At 43.1% G+C, this 16,747-nt stretch overlaps 1 protein-coding gene across 4 annotated transcripts in view; it reads right to left on the minus strand.

Moving 5' to 3' along the window:
- Nucleotides 1–2,536: 2,536 nt before the first annotated feature.
- pdzrn3b (PDZ domain containing RING finger 3b) overlaps nucleotides 2,537–16,747 on the minus strand; it is an 89,021-nt gene continuing 74,810 nt past the window's right edge. For 3 of the 4 annotated variants that reach the window (XM_035386732.1, XM_035386729.1, XM_035386733.1), the window contains 7 exons: nucleotides 12,972–13,225; nucleotides 11,114–11,201; nucleotides 9,061–9,159; nucleotides 7,983–8,045; nucleotides 7,785–7,886; nucleotides 6,788–6,904; nucleotides 2,537–4,951 (listed from right to left, as the gene is read on the minus strand). In XM_035386732.1, the coding sequence (XP_035242623.1) occupies nucleotides 3,455–4,951; nucleotides 6,788–6,904; nucleotides 7,785–7,886; nucleotides 7,983–8,045; nucleotides 9,061–9,159; nucleotides 11,114–11,201; nucleotides 12,972–13,225 (2,220 nt within the window). In that variant the 3' untranslated portion in view covers nucleotides 2,537–3,454. The remainder of the gene's footprint in view (nucleotides 4,952–6,787; nucleotides 6,905–7,784; nucleotides 7,887–7,982; nucleotides 8,046–9,060; nucleotides 9,160–11,113; nucleotides 11,202–12,971; nucleotides 13,226–16,747) is intronic. The other variant, XM_035386730.1, reaches the window with a different exon arrangement.

Here is a 16,747-nt window from a genome sequence, read left to right on the forward strand (position 1 = left end):
AGTCGAGCTCAGGAATCTGTGCAGGGTCATATGGGTTGACATCTGCATGTGACATACGTCGTTTTTTCTGTTTTTTTTTTAAGCAGTGATGCGCACACTTTTACATACTCACCGAGCTATCCTCCATATTCTAATAACCGTTTGCTGCTAATCACAGGCCTCATTGAGCAGAGAAGCGCAGCAGAAGCGTGCTGGGCCCACAACCCAGAGGTCGATGGATCGAAACCGTCCTCTGCTATTTCGCCGCTTCGCATCTGCCAAAACAAGCTTCGGTGTGGAATGACTGCAATGGGTCGTGACGTTGCAAAATATGACCTGAGCTCAATAGTGCTTGTGTGCATTATCTAGATTTATTGTTTCTACTTAACAATCAAAGCTTCCATTCAAAACCAGAAAATATGTAAATGTAAGGTCTTTGCCTATGTTTCTCAGGGAGATTGGAGCATGCTCATTACATTATATTTTTTATTTGCTAATATTGTATCCAGCCCGTTTTTTTTTACAATATATCTTTTACTGTCAGGGATAAAAATGTTTCCATCTTCTGATTAAAAAAAATATCCAGAGTTAGTGTTGAATGATAGTCTGTCGAAATCCAATACATTCTGACTGACCCTCAGAGGATGAAGCAATCCTTGATTGGATGGTGCTATCTAATATTAAACTGGTCAAACTTATCTTTCCCTGATATTGTCTATGGGGCTCTCTTCTGTTCTTCTCCTCTTAGTCAGGAGACATTAGCAGCTATGAATAAACTCCATTCATCTGCCTAATGAAACCAGAGCCTTGCATTCTTCTGTATTTTCTCAATTCCAGTCCTCACGCAAAGAAGTGTCACCAAAGGCAGTTCTACACTCACACTATGCTGATTTTTATGCTGATTTGCTGCTATGTGGGATGCAGCAATGTCTTAGAGACAACACTGATTCACACAAGACTGGCTCTCCTGGGGCCCTTAAAGTATTTATCGACTTTTTATTTACCTGAGTGTGTGTAAATTCTTGTGAACTCACCTGTTCCTGACATTAACCCCTGTTCCTAATAATTTTATCTTTTTTGTCAGTGCACCTTAAGAAACCCCTGAGATTTGTCATCAGCTTCCTGTGAACTCTGTAGATCCATGAGATCTGTTTATAAACAGTTTATTTGGAAGAGGAGACAAAGATATTTTTTATTCCTGGAAGCCAGTAATGATGAATGATTGCAGCAAACTTGGATAAATGGATATCCCAGTCTGGCCAAACGTTTCCTTACACCTGATCACTGATTTCCATTCTGTAAAATTGTGAATACAATTCAGTGGAATTTAGGCCAGGGGCCATAACATCTAGGTTGGCCATTGATGGAGTCTTGCGTGCTGAAAGGCAAATTAAACTCCTCTTTCTTCGCAAAAAAAAAAACAAAAAACAAAAACGGCTTATACTCCTAAAAAACCTTCAAACAAATGACTAAGTATGCCAAGGTTGAGATACACTATGGGACAAAACACCTTGAGGAAACCAGGAAAACTAAGCCTGTGTGAATAGGCTTTCAGACTGCACAAATAAAGACATAACAAACTTAATTAGCTTTTTAAATTGTAGAAAAACAGCAGCAAGGTTACTGAAAAAAAGCTGCTGTACAATACTGATCACAATGGTAAGCAGAAAACCTCACATAATTATCTCATACTGTAGGAGTTAGCTTTCAAAATGGTAAACCCCAACAGCTATCACAAAAAAACTGTTCTGCTTTATCACTGTGTCTTTATTTCTCTCCTGCAAAGATGTGCAGTGATTCAAAACCACAGGCTTGTTGTGTGGCAGAAGCAATTTAATTCCATTCATAACACTCACTTTCCCTTTAAACAATCGCTTCATCAGGATTGATGAAAATATATTTTAACTGTTTTTTTGTACAAACTGAAAGCCCATTTTTACACAGCCACCCCTTTCTTCAGGAATATAGCCTTCGAGTTTTTATTACATCAACTGTGTCCCCAGGTTTAGCTTTTCAAACTTATCAAACATGAACTTGAAACTGTGACCCAAAAACCTAAGTATGAAGCATTCCAAGGAGCTGGAGAAGCATTAGACCCCTAATACACTGTATCTAAAGAACTACATGACCACTTAGGAGAGTTATGTAAAGTAATTAATGTAGCAAAAATTCCGCTGTGGATTGTGGGCTATGACACAGGTCTGGTATTTGTGAAGTTGCAATAAGCCCTTCTTCCTGATTTACTTTAGTTTTTTTCTGTTACTTTTTAGATCCCACTACAGAATCTTTTCATGGGCAGGTATATATGAGGTATCTCAATAAAGGAGGACAGATTCCTGTCACAGATTCCTGCATATATAATAAACTGGTTCAATGTTACCATGGTCCAGGATCGGTAACTGGACACTGTTTTGGCAGGTTCACAAATATGTACTAATCTCATTCTGTATAGCCGTCAATCCTGCAAGCCTTCTAGACCACACGTTAATCATCAAAGCAATTTTGAATATGAAAAAGAAAACACACAAAAAACTTGGACCACCGTTTTGAAAGCTCATCAAATATAAAACAATAATTTATTATTTCTCTCATTTTACAAGACATCAAATTGTGTTGCTAACTATGAATTTGTTAAGCCGCAATATTTTGCTCAATACATGGAGTCTTACTAAGGCATGGCCACTACAATGGGTTTTGATAACACAGAAAGATTTGGATATTAACAAATGCATGACAAAGGCTTTGTCTCTTTCTGAACATGCGTAATGCTTTCAATTCGTCATTCAGCATCTGTAAAAAGATCAGACCATTTGTAAATGCTTTTACTTCGTCAGTTAGCATCTGTAAAAAAAAATCTGACCATTTGTAGCATGATATACCTTCAGGAAAAACCTTCCTTTATTCTGCAACAAACTGAAAAGCTGTTTGCTTAAAAAAATGATAAATTCTGTTAAATTTACAAAAGTCCGTCCGAATAAACGATCCTGTGTTGACCTTGAAGCAATTTTTTTTTCATATTTCTGTTTTTGTAATAAGAAAAACTTATGCATAAACCGTAAAATACTGATAAAAGATAATTGTTTCAAAAAATTCCAATAAATGTTGGCTGTTTACTCTTGGCAAGCATTTTTTCCACTGCTGAAAAACCTGCGCAAGATTTCAAAAGAAAAAAAAAAGGCATAGGAATTGTTTTTTTGTTTTTACATATTATTTAAAATAATGAGTACAAAGGTAGAAAGGCTATTGAAAAGCACGTGAAAACATTTTCATATCACCTTCAAAGTTTCACAGACCGTTCACAAAAAAACCGCTCTCTGAACCGTCTCTTCACCTGCAGATTCTCAAGTTCCTTCGGAAAAAGGCTCCTCTTGCTTCATATTTACAAAAAAAGTTGCCGCATTGAACGAGGCAGGTATCTCTACCCCAACTGGTAGTGTCCTATTTACAGTACGTTACATAAAGGGGGAGGGGCCACCTACACGGTGGTGACGGACAGGAGGGAGTTGTACACTCGCGTTCCGTCGGGCGACTTGGTGCCGTGCGTCAGCAGTTCCTGGATGGTCATCCAGTTGTCGAAGATCTTCTTGTTCCTCTTCTTCATCATCTTTTTGTGGCTGAGTTCGATGATGTTGAGCTCCTTCTTGTCGTCGGTGGCGGCGCTCTGCTCCTTCAGGCAGTCGATGCGGCTCTGCTTCATGAACTCCCGCCGCTGCCGCTGCTCCTTGGCCCGCACCACGTGCTGCTTGCGCTCCTCCTTGCTCCAGTAGCGGCCCATCTTCAGCTCGCTGGCGGCGTCGTCGTCCGTGGTCATGCCGCTGCGCTCCTCGCGGATTCGCAGGGCGCGCTCCTTCAGCAGCTTGTCCCGGACCGGGCGCTTGGTGATGTAGCGCGTCCCGTCGCTGCGGATCTTCACCTTCCACTCCATCTTGGGCTCCAGGTCGCCGGGGGAGACGGCGTCCCTGCACATGCTCACCAGGCTCATCTGGCTCTGGGCGTACTCCACCGCCGACTTCTGCTGGATGAGCTGCATGTAGCTCTGGTAGTGCTGGGCGTGGGCGGGGATGTGGGCGTGCTTGTAGGGTGAGCGGGGCTGGGGCAGCACGGAGCTCTTCCCCGCCGTGCCGGCCTCGCCCGACTGGCCCTCCTTCCCGTCCGGCGGCAGGCAGGGCTCCGCCTCTTTGGGGCGCGGCCGCGTGGGGCTGGCCTCCTGCACCGGGGACAGCAGGGGCTTGGGGAGCCGGGCGCCGGCGGCGGCCCCCTCGGCCCCGCCCTCGTCGCCGCGGCGCAGGGAGTTGTCGGGGGACAGCTCGAGCGTGAGCGGCGTGCTCCGGCAGCTCTCGCCCGTGTTGTAGGCGCTGGAGCTGTCCTTGTCCGACTTCTCGGGCAGCTCGGTGATGTCGGAGAGCTCGTGGCGCCGCGCGTCGATGCTGGTGTTGTAGTTGCGGAAGCCGCTGTTGTGCAGCATCCAGGACTCGCGGTACTGCTCGCGCAGCTGCTGCATGCGGTGCGCCCGCACGATGTTCAGGCACTCCAGCTCGATGCTGCGCAGCTCCTCGTTCAGCAGCTCCAGCTCCTTGTCCACGCCCTCGCCGTCGCCCTCGGCGCCCGGGCAGTACGGGCCGTGCGGCCCCGCGCTCTGCACCTGGCACTTGAGCTCCAGGAGCTCGCGGAAGCGCTCGCACTCGTCGGCGGGGATGCCCAGGAAGTCGGCGTCGGCGCAGTCGGCGGAGATGAAGGACTCGCTGCTGAAGGGCAGGTCGGCGCTGCCCAGCGTGTCCTGGCTGTACGCCAGCTTCCTGCGGCTGCCCAGCGTGTTGGAGGACGTGGTCTGGTCGTCGCCCAGGTTCTCCTGCTCGGAGCTCTCGTCGTTGCGCGTGCTCTCGTCCGTCCGGCCCACCCCGCTGTCCTTCTCCAGGTGATTGGACAGGAGGGTGGCCGTGTCTGTGGTCCCGCCGTCTTCTTCCCGCTTCTTCTGAAACAAATGAAAGACAGTCAAAATATTTAAAACATTACACACACACACGGCAACCAAACACACAACCATCTTAAGTATCAGGTGTCATGATAGGCTTGTCAGAAACCCCACTGAGCTCCAGAACAATGGAGCACAGATCTTTAAAGGAATATACATGTTAGCTTTAATGTAGATGCAAAAGAGAAAGGTTTACAGAACTTTAAGTACAGCTTCATTTTGTATAAGGGTAGTGTGCGACAATTATGGCTAAGCATTTGCTCACCAATGCTAGCAGGCAGCTTTTCTTCTGTCACATTTTAAGACTTTAATATCAATGTGTTATGTTTTGAACAACAAAATTAGTGATTTCATACTCAATGGCACTGTCTCGGAATTTAAGGATTTAATAGGAATGAACACCAGATTAACAAGTAACAACATCTATCAACTGACCGCCTTAACACACACAAACAGACAAACACACAGTGATAACACACACACGCATACTGAGTGCAAACTCACATGGCTTAAGATAAATTTATATGCAAACAACAAATTTGAGGTTGCAACTCTCATCTTTCAGGCATTCTGTGCAGCATCGAACTATGAGCCACTTGGATCATAGGTGACTCATTTAATCAAGACATTCCTTGAGGGCATAAGTTAGACTGCAGCAATGCATGAACACATCAAATCAATGTACAATATAGGAAGTAATAAACTGATATAATTATGGCTGTGGGCACATTTTCCTTTTTCCATTTTTTATTTCTTTGGAAAACTGCAAAAGAAGAGAATGAGCTACAAGGAGATGGGCTACAAGGAGACCTAGGCTTGATGATACTGTCTGAAGATAAATTGAGACAATAATCTGATAATCTGCTTTTGCCTTGATACATGGGAGGTCTTCTGTGATTTAGTATCTGGGGTAATGTTATCCTGGATAGCAGTGGCTTGTCTGCAAGACTATGCTGGGTAATATTTTATACCATGATCCATTGGTGCATCTATACGAAATTGCAATGGGCGCATCTGAAAATGATCATCGTGGCAATGATTGTTCACCAGCACTAATCACACTCTCATGCAATAATTCATATTTGTTCTGTCGCTGTTGAAAGAATGGATTTATAACCTGTGACTGCGTTAGACCAGGACGGAATGAAGAGTGCAGTCACCATGTCGCATTCTAGCTAATCTTTGCATTGGAAACAGTGTTGCCAGATTTGGGGGGGAGGAAAAAGAAAGTACAAGTGAAAGTAAAAAAAATGCAAACACTCAAGGAGGCTATACTCAAGGAGGCTATACTCCCAATATGTATTTAAGTACAGTAACAAAGTATTTCTATTAAAGTACATCTATCTGGCCTTCTGTACTTCTGACTATGCATTTTTGAGTTGGACACTTTGATGGCCATTTAATTGTTCAAATGTGCAGGTACTTAAACATAAAGTAAATTGTGGTTTCTAAATAAGTCCCGCCCCACCAGACAAGAGTGAGAGAACAATAGCAGACTGGAGGAACAGTGGGAAATTCAAATTTTCCAACTTTTCTGTTGATAGTATGGCTAGAAATGACATAGTCAGCAACTTTGCAAAAATCTCTGAGTACATTTTAAAATGTGCTTTTTGGGAAAGTAAAGTTGCTAGGGGAGGCCAAAAGTGGTTAGATCTAGCCACAAAGTAGCTCGGTTGGCAACACGGATGGTGGGGAGAAAAAATTCCCCAATGGGAAGAAAACCCAGCTATAGAGGGGAAGTCCATCCTCTGCTGGCCGACCTTGTGCTACTTCTTGCAACATGCTAGCAGTGGATCCAGGAAACTATTTTACTCTGGGCAAAGCACCCTAGCTTACCTGCTGCAGCATGCTAGCAGTGAACTGCATGGCCTGGTGATGCTGCTGCTCCAGCATGTCCATGTGGAGGTCATCCAGAAAGTCGTTCCTGTCATCGTCCATCCATCCCTCATCCAGCTGGTCCACAGAGACAGCACATCAGATCATCACTCTCAGCAAATCAAAATCACACACAGTTGCTGTCACAGGCACCACCCAGCAACTCCCCCTGAACAAACCAGGAAGGGATCTGGAAATGCGTTCAAAGAACCGCAGGCTTTTCAGCTTCCACAGCAGCCAAATGTGAATGACTAAGCTGACCATGAATTCACAGACAGAGACAGGAGGGAGTCTTTTTATTCCAAATGTTATGACTCAGCATTGTTCAGTAATGGCCTAACGCTTGTCATGCTAAATCTGTCTGCTGGGCCAAAAGCTACATTCATGCTATCAGACTCCCCTTGTCTGTGCAGTTGCATGTGGAAGTGAGAGGCTGAGACTTTTAGCTTTCCTCAAGGCCTTTAGCTTCAGTCTCTGTCACTGCTGTCAGAAGTGAGATAGAAAGCGATGTCAGCAGTGGTTTGGGAGCTAGTTTCATTGTCAAAATCATGGTGGGGTATAGTCACTGTATATCTACCCAAGGAATTGAACCTAAATTGCTTCTATATTACCCAGATGTATAAATAATATACTAGTATAATAATAAAGAGATAATGCAATGGAAATAAGCCCACACACAATGTAAATCATACTACAACGTCCTTTTAACCTGCTTTATTGTGTACGACTGACTACAGTGTCACATCCCAGGTACAGCATCGCATTGTGCTAGGTAGTTAACCCGTCTCGTTTCACAATAAATTGTAACCCCACAAATGATAAAATCTTAGCAATGTGAGTCCCCACTGACAAGGTTATCTACTATGGAAGTAAATTCAGCGATAAAAGCCCTGTATATCCATGTGAAAGCTCCTTTCTCCACAGCGTGTGCGAGTGGATGCGCGTTCTGTAGATGTACCTGTATCTCCGGTCGAGCCACGAGCAGGCAGACGTTCTTGCTCTCTTCGCTGGTCAGCAATGCCACTGCCTCCTCCCGATTCTGCACCTCGATCCCATTGATCTTCAGTGGGAAAAAAAAAAAGAAAAGAAAATGAGCCACATATTTGAGGAAACAGAATCCCGAAAGCTACTCTCAAACGATGGAAGCTGAGTGTACCTGGATGATGCGGTCACCTTCCCTAATCCGGCCGTCCTTTGCAGCAATGCTGTTTGGATCAATCTAAACAAAAAAGAACAATTATGTGTAAATACATTTATACCTAACCATAACAATGACTTCAAAGATATTTATATGTCCAGGATTTGAAATGTACAGGGTATTTAGATTCTACTGGTAGAGAAGGATGGATTGCAAAGTAACCCTGTTATCTACATAACTGATATTAAACATGCTATGGTACCACCGGTAATCTTTAAAAGGAGTTAATGATTCATTTGGTTTAACAAAATAAATAAAATAAATAAAATGTTGCCAACAAATCTGTTACTTCTAAATCTATAATATTTCTAAATGATTATATAATCGGAACACTGGCTGAGAATACTATTTCAGTGTAAGTTTCACGTGTTTATAATGTTTGTGCATAAAAACATTTAGTATTCCTGGGGCAGAACTGAATGTACCAGAAAATAATCTGCCTCTTTCCAACATGATAAATGGCTATCATTCATATGAGAGCTTCCTGACATCTGAAAATGACTATTCATGAAAAATTAGGCCCTACCCATATGAGGTGTTTGCTTGTTTTCAACATTGTCTGGCAAATATCTAGTTGCTGTTTGTCTATTTAAATCTGATTAATTGAAGTCATTTTCTTTCACAGTATCTCCAGTGTATTGATTGCAGTAAATTATGTGCTGGGTGACCAAAGTAAAATAAATAAAACACAAACAAAAATCTAGCCAAAAACAATCTTCATAAACCACAAATACTAATGAGGCAAGTGTTTAATACATTGCTACTGTTTTTATCTGGGCCACACACAAGAAGTAAAGAGTCACATAAAAGCAAAGAAAAACAAACAAACCAAAGGAAAAAATTGGCAAAAATAAGCCAATAAATGGAGAACTAAACAAATCGAGCTCTGGTTCCTTACCCTCTACCAACACTCTGTGTGCAATAATTTGTCCCCTTTCAATCACTATGTACTCACGGTTGACCAACTTTACATTAAAAAAAGTGTTGAGGCTGTGTTAGCTTTCTAGTCTACCCACAATGCTGTTCTGCAACACACCTCGCTCACATAAATCCCAGTCTCATCTTCATCGTCAGTCCTGTAACAAACTGTCAGTCCCAGCTTGTCCTGGATATTTACTCTGTATAAATCCACTTCCTGAAAAGATGAAACAGAAGAGTACAATTAACAATTATAATAATTACAATCCTGACATTCAAACTGACAATTCAACACCTTCCTGACAAGGACAATTGTGGAACTCTTATAATTTAAGACATACATTTTAAACCATACGCAACACAAACACACATGGTTAAAAAAAACAAAACAAAAAGACAAACAACCTAGAAAATGTTTTCTGCAATCACTCTTGTTGAAAATGGACCGCACCTGCAATTATGGGAACATGATGCTGTGCGTTTTAGATAGAGAGTAGTGACAGAATGAAAGATGTCTAATTTATTCACATATCAGAGAAACATCTGCCAGGCAGCGGTTGAGTAGTTCTCCCACTCCTCACCTGTCAGCACCTATAATCTGTTAGATACAGGCACACAGACTGCCTCTCCTCTCTCTACTACCCCAGTGAGGCTTAACTCTATTTTTTTACAAAAAAGCAAAAATTTTCATCTAGACAAATAACAGAACAAGTACAGACATGTCTATATCTACAATAGAAGAGAATGCATAACCATTTCAGCATATACATCTTCACTACACAGAACCTTAAATCAGTATATGAGACTTCCGGCTCTCCGGAAAAGTTCTTTGCATAAAGTATGGAATACAAAATGGGATTTTATTCATTTCAGAGGATTTATCTTCAAAATCTCTTCAATATTATTTCCTAGTACATTAGCACCTTTAACAGATCCTTCGAACTAATCCTTGTGTGCTCAGTCATGAACTTTGAGTAATGAGTTCACTCAATCTTCTGAAAAGCACATTAACACTTTACTTCAGTCTGATAGGAACAATGACACAATGGCAGCCTGTTCATTCCTTGATGTTAAAGACACGCTGCAGTTCCATTGAACAGCAGCCAAAATTTCAAGCCAGGTGGAAACGTTGGATGCCATTATGAAACCAAACAGCCAACCCCAAACTGCTGAGCCGACACAACTCACAACAATGATCTCACAACAAACGGGCAGTTTCAAGATGCCCTTTTCAACAAAGGCTCAAAGAAAGCTGTGATGCTACGGGATTCCTGGTGCGCCTGCATCTCCATTACAGTACACAGGGGTTTCAGATGGGTTTCAGTGAAGCGATAGGGATAGCATTTATCAGTCCTAACAAAGCACAGATCTGCAGGGGGCCGTTAGGGCTTTGTCATTGTCCTGAGCCAACAATTGATCTCTGTCTGTGGGATCTCCGCAAGGTTCCTTAGTGGTCTTCAGGTCTAGAGCGGGGTCAGAGGAAGGCAGCCTAGTGCTCATCTGCCCGAAAGTCGCAGAAGTTCACCTCTTGAGCCTATGGCACGTGTCAGGGACAGCATTATTAATGGTGAGTGCCCGGTGACCTTACAACCTTCATTTTTTAAAATATATATTTATTTCCATCACTCCTTTTATCTGGGCATTGTTAAAATACATCATGCTAGCCATCACTCTCCCATTGTCTCTGTCATCCAATTATCTTCTTCCCCTGATCTGTGCGGAGCCTCTGGGTAGGTTCTGTCCAAAGATGTATTATTTGTTGTCACAAATAAATAATGATGTTACCGTCTGGCATCTGCTCAAGAGTGTAGAACAGACAGCCCGCTCGATTGGTGTCTGGTCTGCATTTTAATCTCAATACAAGGGTGAATTAGTCTGAGTTCATCAATAACACATATATCCTATAAGCCTCAGCACAGAGACGACACGTGTATCCGAACACTGAGAACAAAGGCACTTTGAGGCGGGTGGGTCGGAAGGACGTGGCTCCTGGCTGAATGGGCCACACGTGGGAGAATGTTCTGTATTTCGTGTTTGCGGGTGTATGTGTGTCTATGTGTATGTGTGTGCGTGTGTGTGTGTGTGTGTGTGTGGTGTATTTCTGGGTGCGTGTGTGTACGTGTAGGCATACATGCAGGCGCATGCATGTGTTTGGTAGAAGTGATAAATACCTCATATTCCAGCTCCTCTCTCTCCATGTCCTGCTGCATGCCCTCCAGGAAGTCACTGGGGTCGAAGTATTCATGGCCCGGGGAGTGTCTATAAAAAAATATCATCTCATAAAAATATTCACAAGGAAACAACACACCCTCAGACACCCATAATACACTACTGAAGATAATTTTACAAGATCATCCAATAATAAATGTTTCATTGCCAATGAGCCTCACTGTGAGGATGTGGAGTGTTTGATGCATAAAAAAGGTAGAGCATAGAATGCCTTGCTCTCGTGTTTTACACATTTTGACCAGACCAGGGTCAAATACATATTTGTTTTGGATTCAAATACTTTTCTGTGCTCTATTGATCTTGCCTGGTGTAATTGAGCCTGCCAATATGACCAGGGGGGTTTGTAATTTTTGAGAGTATTTAATTGGTTCCAATACACAAGACAAGATCAGTAAAGCGTAGAAAAGTATTTTAATCCAAAACAAATTTGACGTATTTGACCCAGGTCTGATTTTGACAAAAAGCAAAAACTTGAGCCAAGAGAGCAAAACACCCACGTAACTGATCAGGCATCAAGCTAACTGATCCCAAGGGTATAAGCCAATTTCATTTTATTAACAGGCATTTGAATCAGATTGAATATGCAGGTATTTAGTTATTTTATCCTGTTTTTGAGTGATTTTGACGCAGGCTGTTGGGAAACTAGAGAACGTGAGGCATTACTTTCCTCAGGCTATTAGTGAACCTTGTCAGGCAGGGGTTCTCAACCCTGACCTGGAGAGCCACAGGGACTGCCTTTTTTTTTCTAAACCTGAGCAACCAGATCAGACCCAGAAAAACGGATGAGGTGAGTTAACTGTGTCATAAACTGCTTTAACTGCTAAATTAAGTGCTGAGTAACGAGGGAAACTGGCAGACCGTGCGGCCCTCCAGGACCAGGGTTGTAATAAATGGGTCCTGTCCTTCGCCTGCAGGCCACACAGAGTTTTGGAGGATGATGTCACGTCTGGCCCGTCACGCATTCACAAATTAGAAGAAGCCGTAATTACGCTTCCTGCCCAGGGCCTAAGCTCTGACAGGTGTAATAATCTGCGCGGACTCCATCACCGAGGCATGAACTGCAAAGCCAGTTTGTGAAAGAATGGCAGATTTTAATTTCCTTAACAAGCAGAGAGTTTGTTTGAAGACTAAGATGGTCTGAGGAGCGCTGTAAGGGCTTTCAAACCACTCTGGCGCTCCAACACGCATAAAGAGCATATACATGAAAATTTCAGCAGGATTTCTTCAGCTTGTCAACAAAGGTGAGGTTTTGAAAAGTTAAAAGCCAGCTTGTTTCTCTGTGATGCGGGGATGGCGAGTACTGGAGGCTATGCTGACATCACAAGGCAAAAGATCATATGCAACACGGCAGTGACACACAGGCTCTGAGATAAGACAGATAGCAGCCAACTGGAGCCAGTGACCCAGACATGTGTGTTTCTCTGATAAAGCCCCATTTGGATTTTTCATTTATGTAACAATGCAGAAGATCATGTCCATCCCGGTCCATTATATCCATATTCAGTGTGAGGCATGCAGAGCTATACTCTAATCACGTGAAAATGTAGAAGCATTTTGAAATGTATTATACAGTGTATTATACATTGATTGGAAAATATACAGTATTGTCAATCTGGTAATAATTCCAATTTTACAATTCTGCATATATTACAGTATAAAAGCTACATGACATATCAGGACACATTTTTCAGAATATGTAACTCGCTTAAGTCCGCTTGTGGTTTTATTTAATCCGTCTGTCCTCTTTGAACACACAGGACCTCAGCACAGACAGCCAGATAACGGACAGGTGTCACTCACTCCTCCGGCAGCAGGTACTGCTCCAGCACGTCAACGGGCGTGGCGGCAGCGGGCAGCTTGGTGAGTGCCATGATGTGCTGGAAGGTGATTTCGGTCTGCGTGCTGATGTCCACCACCTGGGCATCGGAGGCGGGGCTCACGGCTTTGGGGCGGGGCGTCCGGCGGAGCACCTGGACCACGATTGGCTCCTTAGCCGTACGGAAGGCCTCCACCGCTTGGTCATGGGTGGCCTTGGACAGGTCCTTCCCGTTCACCTGAGGGGACAGGACACACACACAGGACAACGCTGTTAACAAACTCATGTGATATACAGACACTGGCTATGTTTTTCCCTAAAAATTTTGATTAACTTTATTTTAAAATGATGATAGAAATGTTTGGTGAAAAAACAAGATCATTTTGTGCATGAATGAATGGCTATGTGACATCAGCTGTTTTACATTTATTAATTCAGTCATTTGTTTTTCTTTATTCTCCAATGAAAGAACAAAACACATTGTACATTAAGTGCTGCCATTAGATCTCAGTGGCCAGTGATAAGTGAGCTCAATAACTCTCCTTAAAAAGAATGCAGCAGGAACAGCACTGCTATAGTCCAGGCTAGTTCGAGTCAATGCAAACATCACATGAGCTGACCCTAAATCAGGGCCTGAAAGCCTGCCTCTGGGTCAATGAGGTCATGGTTTCCACGGAGCTGAATGGATATTTGCCTTTTCCACCCTGGTCGTGTTGTGCGGCTTTACAGATTATGGCGCTTAACCCAAAACGGCTGCTCAGACATTCCAAACGCATGGTTCCCCGTAGCCTGCAAGACCTCAAATCATTCTAGACTGCTGTAGAAGACCTTGCTCCAGCACTAAAAGGAACCCACACGGGAACACAACTCATCACAATAAGTGCATTAATGAGGGGGTAAGTAGCTACTGAGAGGCTCAAACAAATGAACCTGCAGAAAAAGGATGGGCACTGTGTTATCTTTAATAAGCCAAAAGTAGTCATTCATCACAGGTGCTACTGAAGACGTGAGGGGTTGGACTCTTGAACTGACCTTTCCTGTCTCTCACTGAAGACCTACTGTACTGAGTTACCACGCTGGGACAGAAGAGAGCAGGCGATGTGGGGTGATTTGTTTTTGTGTGGGGCTCATAACATCAGGCCATATAAAGACAGACAAGGTGATGCTCATCTCTCTCTCTCTCTATGTCACACGCACACACACAGATTCAGGAGTAAGAGAACAATGCAGTTTAGTAGGCCGTCTACTAAAGTAGTGACCAGTGTTTAAACAGCCTTCCATCAGCCGAGTAAATGTTTTTGTTGCCCATGAACAGCTGCAAGGATCTTCCATTGCGTTATCCTGGTGTGTTCTGTACCTCAGCAAATCCTAGCCAAACAACTTCAGCTAGCACTGCCTTTAACTAAAGGATTCAGAGCCATAGAAAATAGGAGACAAACATCTGAGAAAAATAATTTAAAAAAAACTTTCAAAATAAAATAAAAAAAAGCAACATTAGGATTTGGTAGACAGGCTCTTTGTTAACTTCTTAATGAATATTAAAGTCAAGCAATGATGAGAAGTATGATAACTTGTTAATGCCTCTTATTGGTTTACCGGGTCAAAGCACAGCTAAGCAGAATGGGACGTTAATTAGAATGAGCCGGGCTTTCATTAATAAAGGTCGTTAGACAAACTGAAATGAGGTGCCCTCATTTAGCTAAGTAATTTCTGGCCAGTGAAAAATGTGGCCTCTCCTTGGAGGATTATCTGTGTGCAGTATGTTAACCTGCTAAGACTCATTTGTGGGAAAGGCTACAGCATGTCACAGAGAAGAAGCTAATTAAGTGTGGATGAGCTGCTTGACCCTGCGCCTTGCTGTAGCGATGACGGATGACAGTGCGCTGCAGCTGTTTGGGAGAGATGTTCTGGCCACGCCTCCTATCCCGACACGTGGATGAAAGACAAAGCCATAACAGTGCCAAGAACCACATACACTGCTCTAAGCGCTAGCACGTTATGCTAAACTCTTAAAATCATGAACAGTTCCTCTGCAGGAATTAGCACTGTGCAAAGCATTTATGCAGCATCATGATATTCGAAGTATAGTAGTTCTAATAACATCTTGAAAAAACATTTGACAGTATGGGTTAATGAGACCTACAAAGCACAGGAAGCACCAGTAACTTTGGTCCAATTCAACAGCTTAAATTTACATTTAAATGCGAAGCACAGGTATGGGTGGATGTACCTTCCATTCACTAAGACAACTGAAAAAAAAAAACATATTCATATGCATATCCACACGTAAATTCATTTGCCCGGTACTGTAGTTTGATAAGGAAGCCATAAAACATTACAGGTATAAAGTATACAGAATCGTTTTGTCATGATTAACATACAGGCAAATGGAGAGCGGCGTGAATAAGCTGTACTACTTCATCAAAGCCAACGGCCCAATGGCACTCATCCATGAGAATACCAGAGAGGAAAGCCAGGCTAACGCGTTGGGTCACATAACCTCATTAAGATGCTGGACACTAGAGCTGAGATCACCCACCTGCTAACAGCAGATTTCGCTCCGGCCCAGAGGACCAGCCCTCAGCTTATCAGAGTTCCCACAGCTACCCCGGGTCCCGCTCGCCATCCGCATGGCATTTGGAATTTGTCCATTTATGATTCCTGGATGTGGGGGAGCTTAGAAGTAATCTGCACCCGAGGCTCTTTCTCATTTCAGATACGCACTGGCGCTAATGCCGCCGACCAGAATAGGCTACCGCCAGGAATGATGAAACCCTTGAAAATTCACATGAAATGTAGTGACGCAACAGCGCACAACCCGTGCTTTCGCGCAGGAATCCGTGGAATGCACACAGGGAGGCAATGATTGGGTACTGCCATTTTTGATAAGGCTGATATCGTCGACCAGTGATAACATGTGCTCATTCTCCTTTCCAGATCAGGGCTTTATGGTTATTAGCTTACCCAACCGGAACTACAGGAATGTCAATCACATCCACGTTTATGAACAGTGGCACTTGCGCAGTTTTAGGCATTGTTTACATTCATTTATATTCATTCATTTTAATATCCGGCTAGAGGTTCTGAGATTACCATGAGAATTTTGGCGCTTTTTTTACCCAGTGCCCAATATGTTTCACCCCCTGCTGATATCTACATTAACAGAAATGAAAGTGAAGATGGATGTATGGAAATTGCACACTCCAACTTTGAAGAGGTTATGTGCTCACTAATAACTAAAAAGGATTAATGCTAATCCAGGCCTGAAGGATAATTGGATCATCCCAGATGAGTTCCACTTCTACTTCAGAAACAGCAAAACTTGTCAAATAAGCCACATTCTTATTATATGTCTTCCAACATTTGCATGTACAACTGGTAAATTCAGGGCAATTGTATAATACTGCTATAACTGGATATCAATGCCAATGGTGATAATAAAATGGCAGGTATAGAATGTGGGAGATGTAGGCATTTGGTTAGTATATTTACTAATAGAAATTATAAGTCCTTAGCAAAGATATGATTTACAACAACTACAGAAAAAGAATGGACACATAAGTTGGATGCTGAACAGTATTCCCTGATCTACATGCAGTCTGTATACATCTCTGCACACAATGCATCTGTTTCCTCATTAAAAACCAAGAGCCAACTTTGAAAGTACACAGGCAAAAAGGAACATGCCTCCCCCTCCCCCTCTTCACTCCCTCTCTCTCTCTCTTTCTCTCTCTCCCTCCAACTCCCCTCTGTCTCTCCC

This window comes from Anguilla anguilla, chromosome 13 (genome assembly GCF_013347855.1).
Source record: "Anguilla anguilla isolate fAngAng1 chromosome 13, fAngAng1.pri, whole genome shotgun sequence".
NCBI lineage: Eukaryota > Metazoa > Chordata > Actinopteri > Anguilliformes > Anguillidae > Anguilla > Anguilla anguilla.